This window comes from Phragmites australis, chromosome 20, assembly GCF_958298935.1.
Source record: "Phragmites australis chromosome 20, lpPhrAust1.1, whole genome shotgun sequence".
Taxonomy (NCBI): domain Eukaryota; kingdom Viridiplantae; phylum Streptophyta; class Magnoliopsida; order Poales; family Poaceae; genus Phragmites; species Phragmites australis.
Window position 1 is genome coordinate 12,703,898 of NC_084940.1, and position 13,757 is coordinate 12,717,654.

At 41.8% G+C, this 13,757-nt stretch overlaps 1 protein-coding gene and 1 non-coding gene across 3 annotated transcripts; both read left to right on the top strand.

Moving 5' to 3' along the window:
* The first annotated feature begins 3,954 nt into the window (after window positions 1-3,954).
* Window positions 3,955-8,563, top strand: LOC133901909 (protein SAWADEE HOMEODOMAIN HOMOLOG 2-like). Of its 2 annotated transcripts, none has more exons than XM_062343443.1 (9): window positions 3,955-4,112; window positions 5,240-5,325; window positions 5,608-5,653; window positions 5,718-5,922; window positions 6,014-6,083; window positions 6,991-7,042; window positions 7,342-7,485; window positions 7,653-7,772; window positions 8,250-8,562. In XM_062343443.1, exons 1-9 carry the CDS (start codon window positions 4,074-4,076, stop codon window positions 8,295-8,297), a joined length of 810 nt encoding a protein of 269 aa, XP_062199427.1. In that variant the 5' UTR covers window positions 3,955-4,073; the 3' UTR covers window positions 8,298-8,562. The 2 variants fall into 2 exon arrangements, with proteins under 2 accessions (XP_062199427.1, XP_062199428.1); XM_062343444.1 differs by having other exon boundaries at window positions 3,973-4,112; window positions 5,738-5,922; window positions 8,250-8,563.
* Window positions 8,564-8,731: 168 nt separating this feature from the next.
* On the top strand, window positions 8,732-8,804 carry TRNAK-CUU (transfer RNA lysine (anticodon CUU)). Its single transcript has one exon. It is a non-coding gene; the product is annotated as a tRNA-Lys (tRNA).
* Window positions 8,805-13,757: the final 4,953 nt, after the last annotated feature.

The following is a 13,757-nucleotide window of genomic DNA, read 5'->3' on the forward strand; positions in this document are numbered from 1 at the left end:
TGGCGCCCGTATGGAGGAAGTGTGTATTGTGGATAATGGAACCACAAATATTGTCTTAAAAGAAAAGGTGTATTTTCAATCTATCGGAAATAACTCTGGAAAAGTGATGACTGTCACTAGTAGTGATAATTGCGTAGTAGGTTCAGGAAGAGCTATAGTCATACTACATATAGGAACTATTTTGCACATCGAAGAAGCATTGTTGTATCCTGAATCTATAAGGAACCTCTTAAGATATTCACGCTAATAGTTTTTATGTAGAAACTGGTGAAGAAGATGGTATGGAGCAACTACTCATCACTAAGCATGACAGTAAAATGAGAATATTAGGAAAACTTCCCTCCATAAGCAGTGGCTTGTATTACACTCGCATTAAAGCACCTGAAGTGTTCACTCATATTGCAAAATTTTTCTTCCTACGGCATGATAGAATAGGTCTCTCTGGTCTTAGAATGATGAGAAACAAGATCATTGTATAAATATAAAGAATTTCCCGAATCATGAAGATTTTGTATGCCCTACATGTGCTACCGAGAAATCAATAAGAAGATTGTCTATCATGAAGGTATAAGATGGAATCCCTGCAATTCTGGACCGAATCCAGGGGGATATTTGTGGTCCTATTCAGTCGCTCCCTGGCTCATTTCGGTACTTTATGGTATTGATAGACGCATCCTCGAAGTGGTCGCATGTATGTCTATTACCTACCTGAATCACGCCTTTGCAAAGTTGATCTCGCATATCATACAAATTTGGAATACTTTTCCTGACCATCGAGTGAAATCCATTAGAATGGATAACGCTAGAGAATTTACTTCTAAAGTGTTTGATGATTATTGCACTGGTATGGAAATTAAAGTTGAACATTCTGTACCGTATATCCACACTAAGAATGGACTAGCTGAAGCACTGATAGAAGCAATAAAATTCATTGCTAGACCTTTGTTGCAACCCTATAATTTGCCTGCTACATGTTAGGGACATGCGATCTTACATGCGGTAGCTCTCATTTATTATAGACCATCCTCCTATAACATCCATTCAACTATGCAACTAGTGCAAGAGGTAACTTCGAAATTTTCCCATTTATGCAAACCCGGATGTATGGTTTATGTGCCAATATCACTGCCATAGCAAACTGCTATGGGACCTTGCATACGGTTCGCTTCGCTGACTGCATATTTGATGAAAATAATTTTTCGTCATTAGAGGGAGGAAATATACCCTTAGATGAAGAATAACAGGAAATTATTTAGCAGACTGAAGGAATTACGGCACATGATCCTCGCACTAGTGAAGTAAATGAAGAAGTATAGAAAATTATCATTTTGTAGAAATTAATAAATGATCTGCCGGATCATTTTTGTAATTTGAAGAGCGTGACTAAGTTGCATGTGCTTGCACGCAATGCATCGGAGAGGGTGGAAGTACCAAAGGAAGGTACCCCTCATCTTGTGCTAGGAGCTTTGAAAAATAAATAAAGGACAAGATATTTGGTTCCTCAAGTCCCAAATAGTCGGAGACATTTGACGAAAGTGGGAAATGAGAGCTTACCACAGCCGATCGTAAAAATGTCACAAAGGAAAAAGAAAGGGAGCCTATTGAGACCTGGCGATGGTATGGAACCTCAGGAAGTAGGCATACCGGATTTGAATCTTTTCACATAGGAAGAGACCAGCAAAAATATGCGCGCTTAAATAGAAATTGACGCTAGTAAACTAAAGGACCTTGCTCCAATAGTAAGAAATAATGAAGAAGCACATGGAAGTGCATCTAAAAGAAATTATGAAGAGTAAGATGAAGAAACACCTAAAAGTGCAACCCATGATGAAATAGCAATGAAATATGTGAATTTAGGAGAATCCTAGAACAGAGCAACCACAGATATACACTTCGCAAATAGAATTGCCACAGTTATAGATCATGACCATATGCCTACATCGCTCACTGAATGTAGAATGAGGTTAGATTAGGAAGACTGACAAAAGGCAATAACAGTTGAACTATTATCCCTGAACAAAAGAGAGGTTTTGGACTAGTATGCCGTACATCTCCCCATATCAAACTAGTAGGATATAAGTAGGTTTTTGTTTGTAAGAGGAATGAAAGAAATAAAATTGTGAGGTACAAAGCACGACTAATAGCACAAGGTTTCACTCAACGACCAGACGTTGATTATGAAGAAATCTATTCCCCAGTGATAGGTGATATTACCTTTAAATATTTAATCTTAATGGCAATCAACCTATTGTCAAAAATGAAATTGATGGATATTGTGGCTGCATATCTTTATGGGAGCCTAGATTTGGATATTTATATAAAGGTACCTGAAGGAATACCGCCGAATCATGATAGAATAAATAGACACCTTTATAGTGTACAATAGAAGAAATCGTTATATGGTTTGAAACAGTCAGATCCTAGAATGGATTTTTGCATATGTAGATGATCTAAATATCATCGGTATGAAATAAAAAATAGAAGAAGCAAGCTTGTACTTGAAGTATGAATTTGAATTGAAAAAAATTAGTCATGTACCTAGAGCATGTGACAGATGGAATTTTAGTACATCAATCAAACTACACTCATAAGATGTTAAAGCGGATTGGTTTTAAAAAATCATTTCCCACTAAAACCTCTATGGTCGAAAAATCATTGCAAGAAGATCAAGATCTCTATAGACTTAGAGAAGAGGGGGAGAAAGTATAGGGACCAGAATTCCCAATACAGTGCAAAGCCCACTAGAAGGCATATAATGGACGTGAATGATATTCTACATTACTTGCAAAGTAGCAAAGATATGGGTAAGTTCTACGGAAAGAATCAAGACTTAAGTCTGGTTGGATACGCAGATGTTGGATATCTATCAGACCCGCATACAGCGAAATCATAAACTGCCTATGTTTTCCTATGTGATGGAATTGCAATTTCCTGAAAATCGTCAAAGCAAAGTCTTGTATCTACTTCGACAAACCACTCGAAAATAATAGTTTTATATAAAACCGCACGTGAATATGTATAGATTAGAAAAGTGATCAATCATATCTAATAGTCATGTGGTTTAAACACCACTAACACCCCCACTATTATCCATGAAGATAATGGTGCATGTGTTGCAGAAGTACAATCGGGATATGTGAAAAGCAACTGAACGAAGCATATCACCCCTAAGTTCTTTATGCTCATGAATTGCATAAAATGAATGAAATAAAGGTAATGTATACCAAATCATATGAAAATCTTGCAGATTTATTCACTAAGTCTCTCCTTACATCTCGTTTTGAAAGATGTATTCATGGTATTGTGATGATGAGGCTTAGAGAGTTGCATATTTCAGAGACAGGATTTTCACATAATACCGATATAAAGAATTAAATCTTAGTTAAAAAGATTAAGTATCTAAAGTTAATCATGAAGATTATATGAAGCATTTTAGGTGAATTGTACTCCTTTTTCCTTAAATGAGTTTTCCTGAAGTTTCTCATTTTAAGATTTTTAACGAGGTAATTCGTGTGACTATATCGCAAGCTATATACTCTTTCTCAAAAAATTTCACTGGGTTTTTGAGAGTTTTGATGAAACATATGCATTCCACGAGAAGTGTGTAAGGGAGAGAGTTAGGAAACCTGAAGTTTCACAATTGAATGTGGGTCCATCTCAATCTTTTGAAAAATTTGATTATATCTTTTAGAAGTTTTTAGCATTATATATAGAATAAAATTCCTCATTATAGATATAGATGAATAAATAATAGGTAGTTTTTTTTTATATTATATTTTTTTCCGATTGTTCTTTTGAGTGGTTTCTCAACAACCCACACCAGGTCACTGCAACCCCAGCATTGTTCGGTGGGCCCACACAACACTTCCTCCCGCTTCTATGCTACTCTTGCCCGAGTCGATTTCTTTTGTTACCTGTGCCCCCCTGTACCCGCACTGCGTTTTGGTGGGGAAGCCTCCTCGCCTGGGGAGTGGGGAGGAGTCAGTCGCTCCGACGCCGCCCCTCTCCTATTGTCTAGCCTCCCTCTTCTGTTCCTCGCGCCGCGGCGGCCTCGACCTCGCCGCCGGCGAGCCATGGACCTGCGGTCCGCCGCACGTTTCGCGCCCTCCGAGGTGCGGACCCCGCGCGCCGCTCAGTCATTCTCCCCCTCTCCGACGGTTCTTTAGTGCGTGTTTCCGGGCCGTGTCGGTTGAATCCTCGGCGTTGGGGAAGCAGAGTCTTTTCACCATTGAACCGGAAAAGGGTTTGGGGCTTCTTGCTCGAAAGATTGGTTTGGTTTCTCATGTGATGCTCCACTGAGTTGTTGCCATGTTTCTTGGAGGGTTTTGTGCGGGTTTTTCTTGGGGGTGTTCTTGGCCCTCCTTTTCGGTTCCATTGGCCGGATTCCTGGGAAGCGGAAGTTCATTGTCCGCAAACGAGATATTTTATTGGAATTTTTCTGCTGTTTGTCCCTTTCTTTGTTCCCGATCGCGCTTTTTGGGGTTTCGTGAGCGGGCATTGTGATGATTATATGCGTCCTTGATGTTTCCTTATGCATGCAAGTTTTGGTTCTTGCTGTCATTGTGAATCGTTTTGTTCTAGTTGCAATAGGCTGTGCTGGTCGAAATTTGTCATCGTTGGTGAAATAGATATGCTAGGGTTTGGTTAAGGTAATCAATCAATGTAGCAGGGGGAATGGAATTGTTTCAATATTGCAGTCAACATTCAATTATTACTTACAAAATCAGTCGTGCTGGTGCCAAAAATTACCGAAATGTGAGCCCTAGTGTTGGTTGTTGGCATAATTGATAACGGGGTGTGGCAATTCAGTCCTATTGTAATATCAGATTGTTGTAGCCAGGGCATTGCTGTTGTCCTAATGATTCCAACCTTATTGAACAGTAGTTGTCATTTGATATCCAACTTGTGGAAAAATGACAGACTGACAGAGTGCTGGCGCATTGTAGGCTTATTGTGCCATGTGATGTAGAGTACCATGTGTTAAAGACTGTTAGGTTTGGAAATCATTTGACACAATGCGGGATCAAACATTAAAATGCCTACCCATTTAGGTTCACCTACTTCCGCAGTTCAACATGGAATTGTGGATCTCTCAACATCCATCAGTACACTATATTAATATGCATTTATTTGTTGTTGTATTTAAATTTGTCATAGTGTTTATACCATTCTAGTTCATGCTAATTGGTTGTACTTCTTTGCATCTTCCATGATAACTTAAAAGTACTTCCTGGTGCAGATTGCAAGGATGGAGAAGTTGGCTGCAGACAGAAAAGAGCAAGTCTTAGATGACAAATTCTGCAAGAAGCTTGCAGAAGAATTTAAGTAAGTCCCACATTGTTGTATCCTGTAGGGTGTTCTGTGTTCTAACTGCCTTTTATTATTTATTATATAACCTAAAGAGTAAAGATTTTGATCATAATTTCCACATGAAGTATATAGAAGGATTTTATTATCTTCAATTGTTCCCCTTTAACCATGAGTTTCTTATGCATTTTTACTTGAAACCGAAACCCTTCCCTTTTAATTTTTGAATCATTATTTACAGGTAATATTTTCAGAGTGATGCTTCTGATATTTGATTACATTTTATGCTCTTGTGTGTAGTTGCTCTGCAGGTCGAGTTGGAAGTAGAGCACTACAGGATACACAGGTGATAATATCTTGATATGTCCCATGTTTTACTGACTGCACTAGCATGACATCTCTTTTAACAGGTTCAAGAATGGTTCCTTAGTAAGTTCCCAGCATCAAGCATTAAACCTACTTGCTTGCCTGCTGCTTCTGAAGAAAAAGATTTAGCCTCAGAAGTAAATGTGTCAGTTTCTGAGAAAAAGGCTGCAGCTTCTGAAGAAAAACTTGTAGCTCTTGATACGAGTATTTCAAACAACAAGGATGAGGTTTCTCCTGATTCTCCAATAGGTAGCTTAAAAAATTAATCTGTTGAAACTTCATGGTTGGTGCTTCGTTGATGTACCGTTACTAAGTTTCTTATGTACTGTCTTCTTTTCAGAAACTGGAGATAAGGTTCCTGAACTTGAAAAGTTGGAGTTTGAGGCTAAGTCAACAAAGGATTCTGCATGGTAGAGATCCTTTCACTTGCAACTATGCCCATTTCTCCCATTTAATTGCAATCATGCAATTCCTGTTTCCTTTGCCCCATTCGGTTGGCCTCTGTTATATGCTTGTTTCTTGTGTCAGGAGTACTTGGAGATTTGCTGATTTCTGTTCAGCCTGATCATGCTGGTGAATACAATGATAAACAATATAATTGAGTGCTGCACTGGCTGCATTGACTTCAATCCATATAGTTTAGTTGGACTTTCCTGATAATGCTAGTGTTGTGTTAAACTCTGGTGGCGATCCTAGATGTCGGCAGTGGTGGAATTAGATGTTTTAACCTTGCAAGCTGGCACATTGGGATCTTGTGCTTGCATATTGTTGGTAACTGTTGTCGGCACGTTTGTAAGCAAGACCTACTTGCGTAAGAGGAAGACTCAGGGAGGCAGCAGCGGCGATGCTGCGCCCACAACTCCTCCTGTGGCCAGCTAGGCCAAGAGATCATTAATTTAGGAAATAAGAGATTTAGTTTCTTACTTCCCTTGTTAATTTGCTCCCTGTGTTAGGCAAGATATTATTCTGTTATTGCTTTCCTTATCTTAGAATTGTGTGTTAGGGAGGCTCTAGAGATAGGAGATCTCATTTACTCTACAGAATCAAGGAAGAATTAAACCCCAAAATTTCATCTAATTGGCTGTTCAGAGCCTCCAGCTCAGCTGGAACAAGCCCAGCCGATCTGAGAGGGCGAGGATGCCTCCATCTATTCTATCTTTACCCTGATCTCCCCACAAGCCATATATCAGTAGCACCGTACCATGGGAGCAGGCATTTTAATCATATACGCCACCCCGTAGGTAGCCCGTTGGGTTGGGCATTCAATTGTTTGGCAGCCGATTTCAGCGTCATCACATGGTCTTTTGTGCTATGCAGGTACGACATTGCTATTTTCTTGGCACACAGGAGGAATAAGGCGGGTGAAGTTGTAAGAATAATTTATCTCTTATTATATATGCATATTTTATCCTTTCTACCCATAATTTTTTTATAGCTGATTAGCGAATTATCCATTACTTCCTTTTTGTCATTTCATCATCAAAGAATATGCAGGCTGCTTTGAGTTTTTGGAATGTTTGTATAGGCAGTTTTCTCTCTAATAACATTATCTTGAATGAATAAAAAATTATGAAGGATGCTGCTTTTTATATTTCTGTTTTCATCACTGTTTGTTCAAGTTCTATTTAATCTTTTTGTAACTTAGTATTTCTATATTGTTGTTTGTAGGAAGTCCGGGTGAGGTTCGAGGGGTTTGGGGCTGACGAGGATGAGTGGGTGAATGTCAAGAAGGCTATCCGCCAACGCTCCATTCCGCTGGAGTTCTCGCAGTGCAGAAACATTGTTGAAGGAGATCTTGTCCTCTGCTTCAGGGTAAGTGGGCAACAACTTCTCTCTTGTAGCAGCAGCTTAAAACCTAGTCCAGTGGTACCATTAGATTATGTGCTATGCTGTTGCACCTTGCTACTCTCAAGGAAATTCTCTTCTTTTTTCCCTGCCGTCTTAACCTCTTTCTTTTCTTATTGTAATTTGAACACCAGGAAGGAAACGAAGAAGCATTGCATTTCGATGCGCATGTTCTTGAAATCCAGCGGAAACAGCATGATATAAGGGGATGCAGATGCGTCTTCCTTGTCGAATATGATCATGATGGAAGTCAGGTATTTTCAACTAATCTTGCTCCATACGTTTTTCAGAATGTCTTAGACTGAACCTTATATAGTTCCAGCCAATTTTTTTACCATATAATCATACATACTTACATGGACACAGAGTGCTTCTATTGATCTTTATTACCTTTTGAATTCCTTTTTCCCTAGTCATAACTAAGTTACTCCCTCTGGTCAAAAATATATGACGTTTTTTATTTTTCACGGTGTAACTTTAACCACTATTTTCTATTAGAATATAGTTATAATATCTAATAAAAATATAATATTATAAAAGTATTTCTCAAGACAAATCTGCACGTATGATTTTTATGTTTCCAAAATAAATATTTTGGAAGCCGTTGATGGTTAAAATTTTAAAAGTTTGTCCGAATCTTAGTTAAAACGTGACCAGAGGGAGTACATAACATTTTCAAAAATATTAATATGGACTGATATTCAGAAATTTCCCTCTATATATGATGGCAGGAGAGGGTGAGCCTGAGGAGATTGTCCCGGCGACCAAAGTACTTCTGATGGCTCCTGTCGTAGCTGATGTGCTTCCCGCGCAATATGCGCTTATATCGAACTAACTGGAACGTCAAACCTAGTTAGGGAATGAACTCTGTCCCGTTCTTAGCTATGTCTATAGTAACTCCCGGGAGCAAGCGTATGTTTTGGCCCTCCTTGGCACCGAACTTCTGTAATGGCTGTTAGCAGGTTGATGATGGCCTGATTTTGTAAACATTTTCTGGTGCAAAAGAGGGGAGTCGGAGTTTCGCTACCGTGTCAATTGTCAATATCTCCTGCCTTGGCCAGTATGGCTTGAACACTCATCAGTATTCATGGCTTGGCCCTTGATTTTGCTTCCGCCTTATTTTCTATTTATCCAAAAAATTGTGTGGGATGTGTCAACCAGGGAAATTATCCTGTACTTTTGAAACTAGAAGCTGAAGCGGTTCATTCAGTTAGCCCGTCTAGCTCAGTCGGTAGAGCGCAAGGCTCTTAACCTTGTGGTCGTGGGTTCGAGCCCCACGGTGGGCGCTGCTTTCTTTTTGTTACCTTTCATTTTTGTCTCTGCTGCATTGATTTTTTTTCTTATTTTCTGTCTGTATCTCTGGCATTAATTTTTTTTTTCTCTCCTCTCTCTCTCGTGAGACGCAAGGCAAGAGGACGGGACTAGACATACTCGCCTGAAGGTGGACCTAAAGGTAGTACGGTGGGTCTACATAAGGTCTAGTTTAGTATGTGATATAGTTTACGATTTATCTTAAAAAAGAAAAAAAAAACTAATTAAGGGCATCTCCAAGAGAGATCTCAAATCTTCCTTTTCCGGTGCTACAGTGTTTTGCGGTCTACTGTAGCACTAGAATTCCAGCTCGAATGGATTCTTCATCCAGTGCTACAGTGCTGCTACAGTAAAAAAATAAGAGATACTGTAATAGTGATAAAGGATATTGTAATAGTATTTTAAGGATAAAAATTTAAAGATCTAAATACCTATCTAACATTCTAGCACCGGGTCTGCTACTGTCTCTCATTCCTATCACACGACGAGTGATGGTGTCATGTTGAAATGATGCACGGGTTGGATCGGTCTAGTGCTTCAGCTATTCGTCATGGCTACACCTGTGTCTAGAGGTTGCAAGCGCTGTCAAATTATTGTGGTGTTCTCCAAATAGTAATGTGATGATTCAAGAATCCAGCAAGAATTCTACGGGATTTCGGTTCGATTTCTGCAAGAATCTTATTAAAAGAACATCATGTATTCTTAAAAATGTGCATTGCATATGGTTCTGGGTGTCACACCAGATGGCGATGATCCATGCCTGTATCCTTCCTCAGATAAACACAAACGCAAACTCGCTGACCCTATCCGTTCTTCTTAATTTGTCCGTTGACTTTTCACAGTCCTCAAATACCTTTTAATTATTACTTTTTATAACATTATATCAATATATACTAATAAAATTATATTTTTACAAAAGTTTTTCTAAAAACAATCTAATCACCAACATTGATAATTTCAAACATGTTAGTGGTCAAACTTTTTTACCGCATGAACTCTAGAAGAACAAATAAAAAAGAATGAAGGTGAGCGCTACTCTGCTAGCAACAGCATGGTGCGAATAGGGATAGCAATAGGTATCCGTTACCTGTCACTTAGTGGATAATTACTTTATTAGAAATCGAGTATAAGACATTTGTAAGACTCTAATTACCGGGATCTCATGTGTCTCCTGTATCAGTTCCTGGATTACGTAGTTGATACGTACAGTATAACAGTTGTAGTATCATAATCAAATTTCGTATGTAAATAATAAGGTTTTGGGTACAAAAGTCTTACAATCTATACCGAATATTATAAGCTTAGCGTAGCGGCCATCAAAACACACCATGGAAGCAAAAGCCCAAGCCACAAGCAGCGAGGGTGCGAACGTGACTTCAGAGACTATTCTTCATCCCCGGTTTCACCTTCGGCGAAATCGGCATTAGGTTCTTCATCTGAATGACAGCAAAAGTGAGTACGGAAGGTACTCAGCAAGCGCTACACTACTTCAAGGTGTTGATAAATGCATAAAGGGTTTATTCAAGGATAAGCTTTACGGTTTAGATTTAAATGTAAAACAGTTTATGCAGATATCTAATTGTATCAACTATGATCGACTTCAAAACATTTTAAGTAGTTCAAAAATCCGCAACGAGCTATATCTAGGGTTTCTCGCTCTTGGGAGGGGTTATACCTCACTCCACAGTCCTTTTTATCACATCTAGTGTACCTCTAGTACCACACAGCTTTTGACGAAGTGAGACAGGAACCTCATCACATGGACATCTAGTCCACACACTCACTCATCAAGACATACGCACCCGGAGTCTATTCAAGCGTGACCATACCTTCACATGTCCATGACCGTGGACACGGCTATTCGAATAGATTTACACTCTACAGAGGTTGTACAGCTTTATACATGTGATATGCTCAGCCTCTGATCGTAGCTAGCGAATGAGCGAATCATACCGAGACTCTCCCAACACCTTTTCCACCGGGCTTTTTCACGAGACACGCCAAGTCCCAGAGCTGCATGTTCTGAAGGCCAGTATCCCTTTTTAAGCCTAAGCGGGTCCCTGAAACCTCCAAACAACGGGACAGATGGACCATTGGCTGCTCGTTGCTCTCAACCTCCTAGTATGATGCCCAACTCAGTTCGGTGAAAGAAAAGTCAAGTCCTGCCCATACAGGACGCATGGTTGTACGGGGGTGGCTAAGCATGACGGCGCAAAACTTAGTCCTTAAACAGCCGGGCTAGGCATCTTCATTGGCAATAAATGCCATCAGGTAACTCAAGCCCCTAAGAGCATCCTCCCTGAAGGACCACTCTACCTGCCCGCGCCAAAACATTTTTCACCATTTTTACACATCGCCAACCATATCCCACATGACACCAAGGATTTCACAATCATCACAAAATTCACAACCATCAAGGATTTATGATATATGAGTTGTCATTGATAACAGTAAATCTTATCTCCAAAGAGAGGTGTTTTAAAAGCGATATCTCCGAGGAGACGTATTCAATCCTAAACATGCTAGATATCATGGTGTCGTCCGACGTTAATATAGATAATGACAGGTAATCTTAGGATGATATGTATTCTGGATGATAATATTAAAGACATAGCATGTGTTTGATAGGATTAACTATTGCAAGTAGTTTGTAAAGTCGTAATATATAGTACATGCGACAATGAATTTAGTTTTAGTTAATCATGAATATTATTTGAAAATATAGGTTCAATATGATCATGGAGATATGACTTGCCTTCCCTGGAGTTTTCTTCGAGGTCCTGATTGTACTCGAGGTCCTCCTCGCTCCTAATGCTTACTGCGCAGCACTCGCAGAACTCTAGTTGCTCTGCAATTGCAACTATGATCAATAACAGCTACACTAGAGAAAAATTAATTAACACTAAATGAAAATCCAAATGAGTTCTAATGGACACCATAATATGACAGATGAGTAGATCTTGATTTTAGAAGAATTTTGGCGAAAGAATCATCGAAATCGGAGCTAGAACGGAGAAGTTACGGTTCCTGTAAGTTTTAATCTAAATTAAATCGGAAAAATACCAAATAACACTATTTATGAGTGAGACCCACATGAACAGTACCCCCTGGGCCCAGATTGGGCCAGCTCTGGTCTAGATGGGCCGGGCTTAAACTGCACAATGTTGGCCCCCTCGGGTTGGGGCTGGGTGTTTTAGCGGGTTACGGGAGCTGGGCCGGCCCACGAATTCCCGGCTTTTGGCAACCAAGCTGGCCTGGCAAGCTAGCCGGCTGCTGGGCCGAGTCATGGACCATTCAGCTAGGCCGAGCCACGCCGGCTTGGCTGGGCTGCAGGCGCATGGGCAGCGGCCTAGTTACGCGCTCGCGCAGGCGCGCGAATGCACTGGGCGACCAAGAGGGAAGAACGCCCCGACGGGGAGGAATATCGGCAGAGCCGCGCTAGAGTGCTCGCCGGTGGTGCATTCCGGCTAAAGACTCACGACAACGAGCGAACACTGAGATACTACAGGGTACAGCGGACTCAGAGGGAAGCTCGTCAACGGCGGCCGGCGACGGAGGTACTGCTAGACGACGGCTGGAGGAGAGCATAGAGGTGTGAAATGATTGGGAAGCACCTTCCCTTCATTGGGAGGTGCCAACCTACAAGGGAAGGAGGCCTAGTGCCTCTAGGCATCACAGCGCTACGACCGACCACACTATGGAGAAGAAACGGCAATAATGGCGACGGTGGCGGAGACAGCTACATGGCAGCGCGCGGCGATAAGCTAAGAGGGAGCCCCGGGGATACCTACACGCTACCTACACAGACGCGAGAGGGAACTGGGAGGCTCACCGAGTGTAGGAACGGCGACGGGCGGGGCAGCGGCAGGCGATTTGTCGAAGGGGCGGTGGCGGCACTACTCGGCTACTGGCTCGAGCGGGCTCCCATCGAGCTTTCGGCGATTGGACGGTGGCACAAGGATGGCGGCAAGGTCCTGAAGCTCCTCAGCAGCACGTGGTCGGCGGATCGATGACGGTGAGGTCGCGGCGGTGGTAATGGCGACGACGGGAGCACAGTAGCGAGGCAAAATGGGGAAGAAGGGCGAGAGAAGGATTGGCTGCGCTATTTATAGACGGGCGAGGGAGCACGTGGAGGTGGTGCGTGTGCTGGCATCACGGGGACGTCGGGGGCGAGGTGGCGGCCGGCACCCACCTTATTCTCCGGGGTATGGGCTACTTGCGCCGGCCAAGCATGGGTGTGGGTGCGAAGTCGCGCGTGCAAAGCATGGGAGGAGAGAGGGAGCGCGTAAGAGAGAGAAGTGAGAGAGAGCGAGGAAGCAGAGGCTGGTCGAGCGTTTGCGTGGGATGTTTCCCGGAGAAACAACGGCCGGCGGAGGCGTCGTTGCGCTGGAAGGGAAGAACGAAGGAGAGGGAGGAAGGCGCGCGGGTGGGTGGGCGACTCGTGGTTCAAGGACGGCTGAGTGGCACGCGGGGCGCAAACAAGCGAGCTGGGCCGCTCGGTGCAGCTATGGGCCGGGTGCGGCGCGCGAGAGGAAGAAAGTGGTTGGGCGGGCCACCGGCTGGGCCGCGCGGGAGGAAGAAAGAAGAAAGGAGAAGGCTAGCTGCTGGGCTGAGAAAGAGAGAGGGGAGAGGAAATCAGCCCGGGAGAAAAGAGAAGAAGAAAAGGGGAAGAGAAAAAGAAAAAGAAAAGATAGAGAATATTTGAACTTTGATTTGGATTTGGATAAAGATCTTTGGGAGAGGATTTGAATTTAAGAAATTTGAGCTGAATAGAATCTAAAAGTAGATTTGAAATTGAGAGACATTCAATTTCAAATCTCCACACAAAGAACCATAGAAATCTCAAATTAGAGCATATGAACCTACTTAATACACAGACTATTTTAAAATTGATTCTAGTGCACCTTGAACCACTTATACAACTTAGC

Excerpts from the sequence above, each read along its gene's own strand:
- LOC133901909 (XM_062343443.1), top strand. The coding sequence starts at position 4,074 with ATGGACCTGCGGTCCGCCGCACGTTTCGCGCCCTCCGAG. Across the intron at positions 5,326-5,607 it reads AAGCTTGCAGAAGAATTTAA|TTGCTCTGCAGGTCGAGTTG; the intron begins GTAAGTCCCACA and ends TCTTGTGTGTAG. Across the intron at positions 7,043-7,341 it reads GGAATAAGGCGGGTGAAGTT|GAAGTCCGGGTGAGGTTCGA; the intron begins GTAAGAATAATT and ends TGTTGTTTGTAG.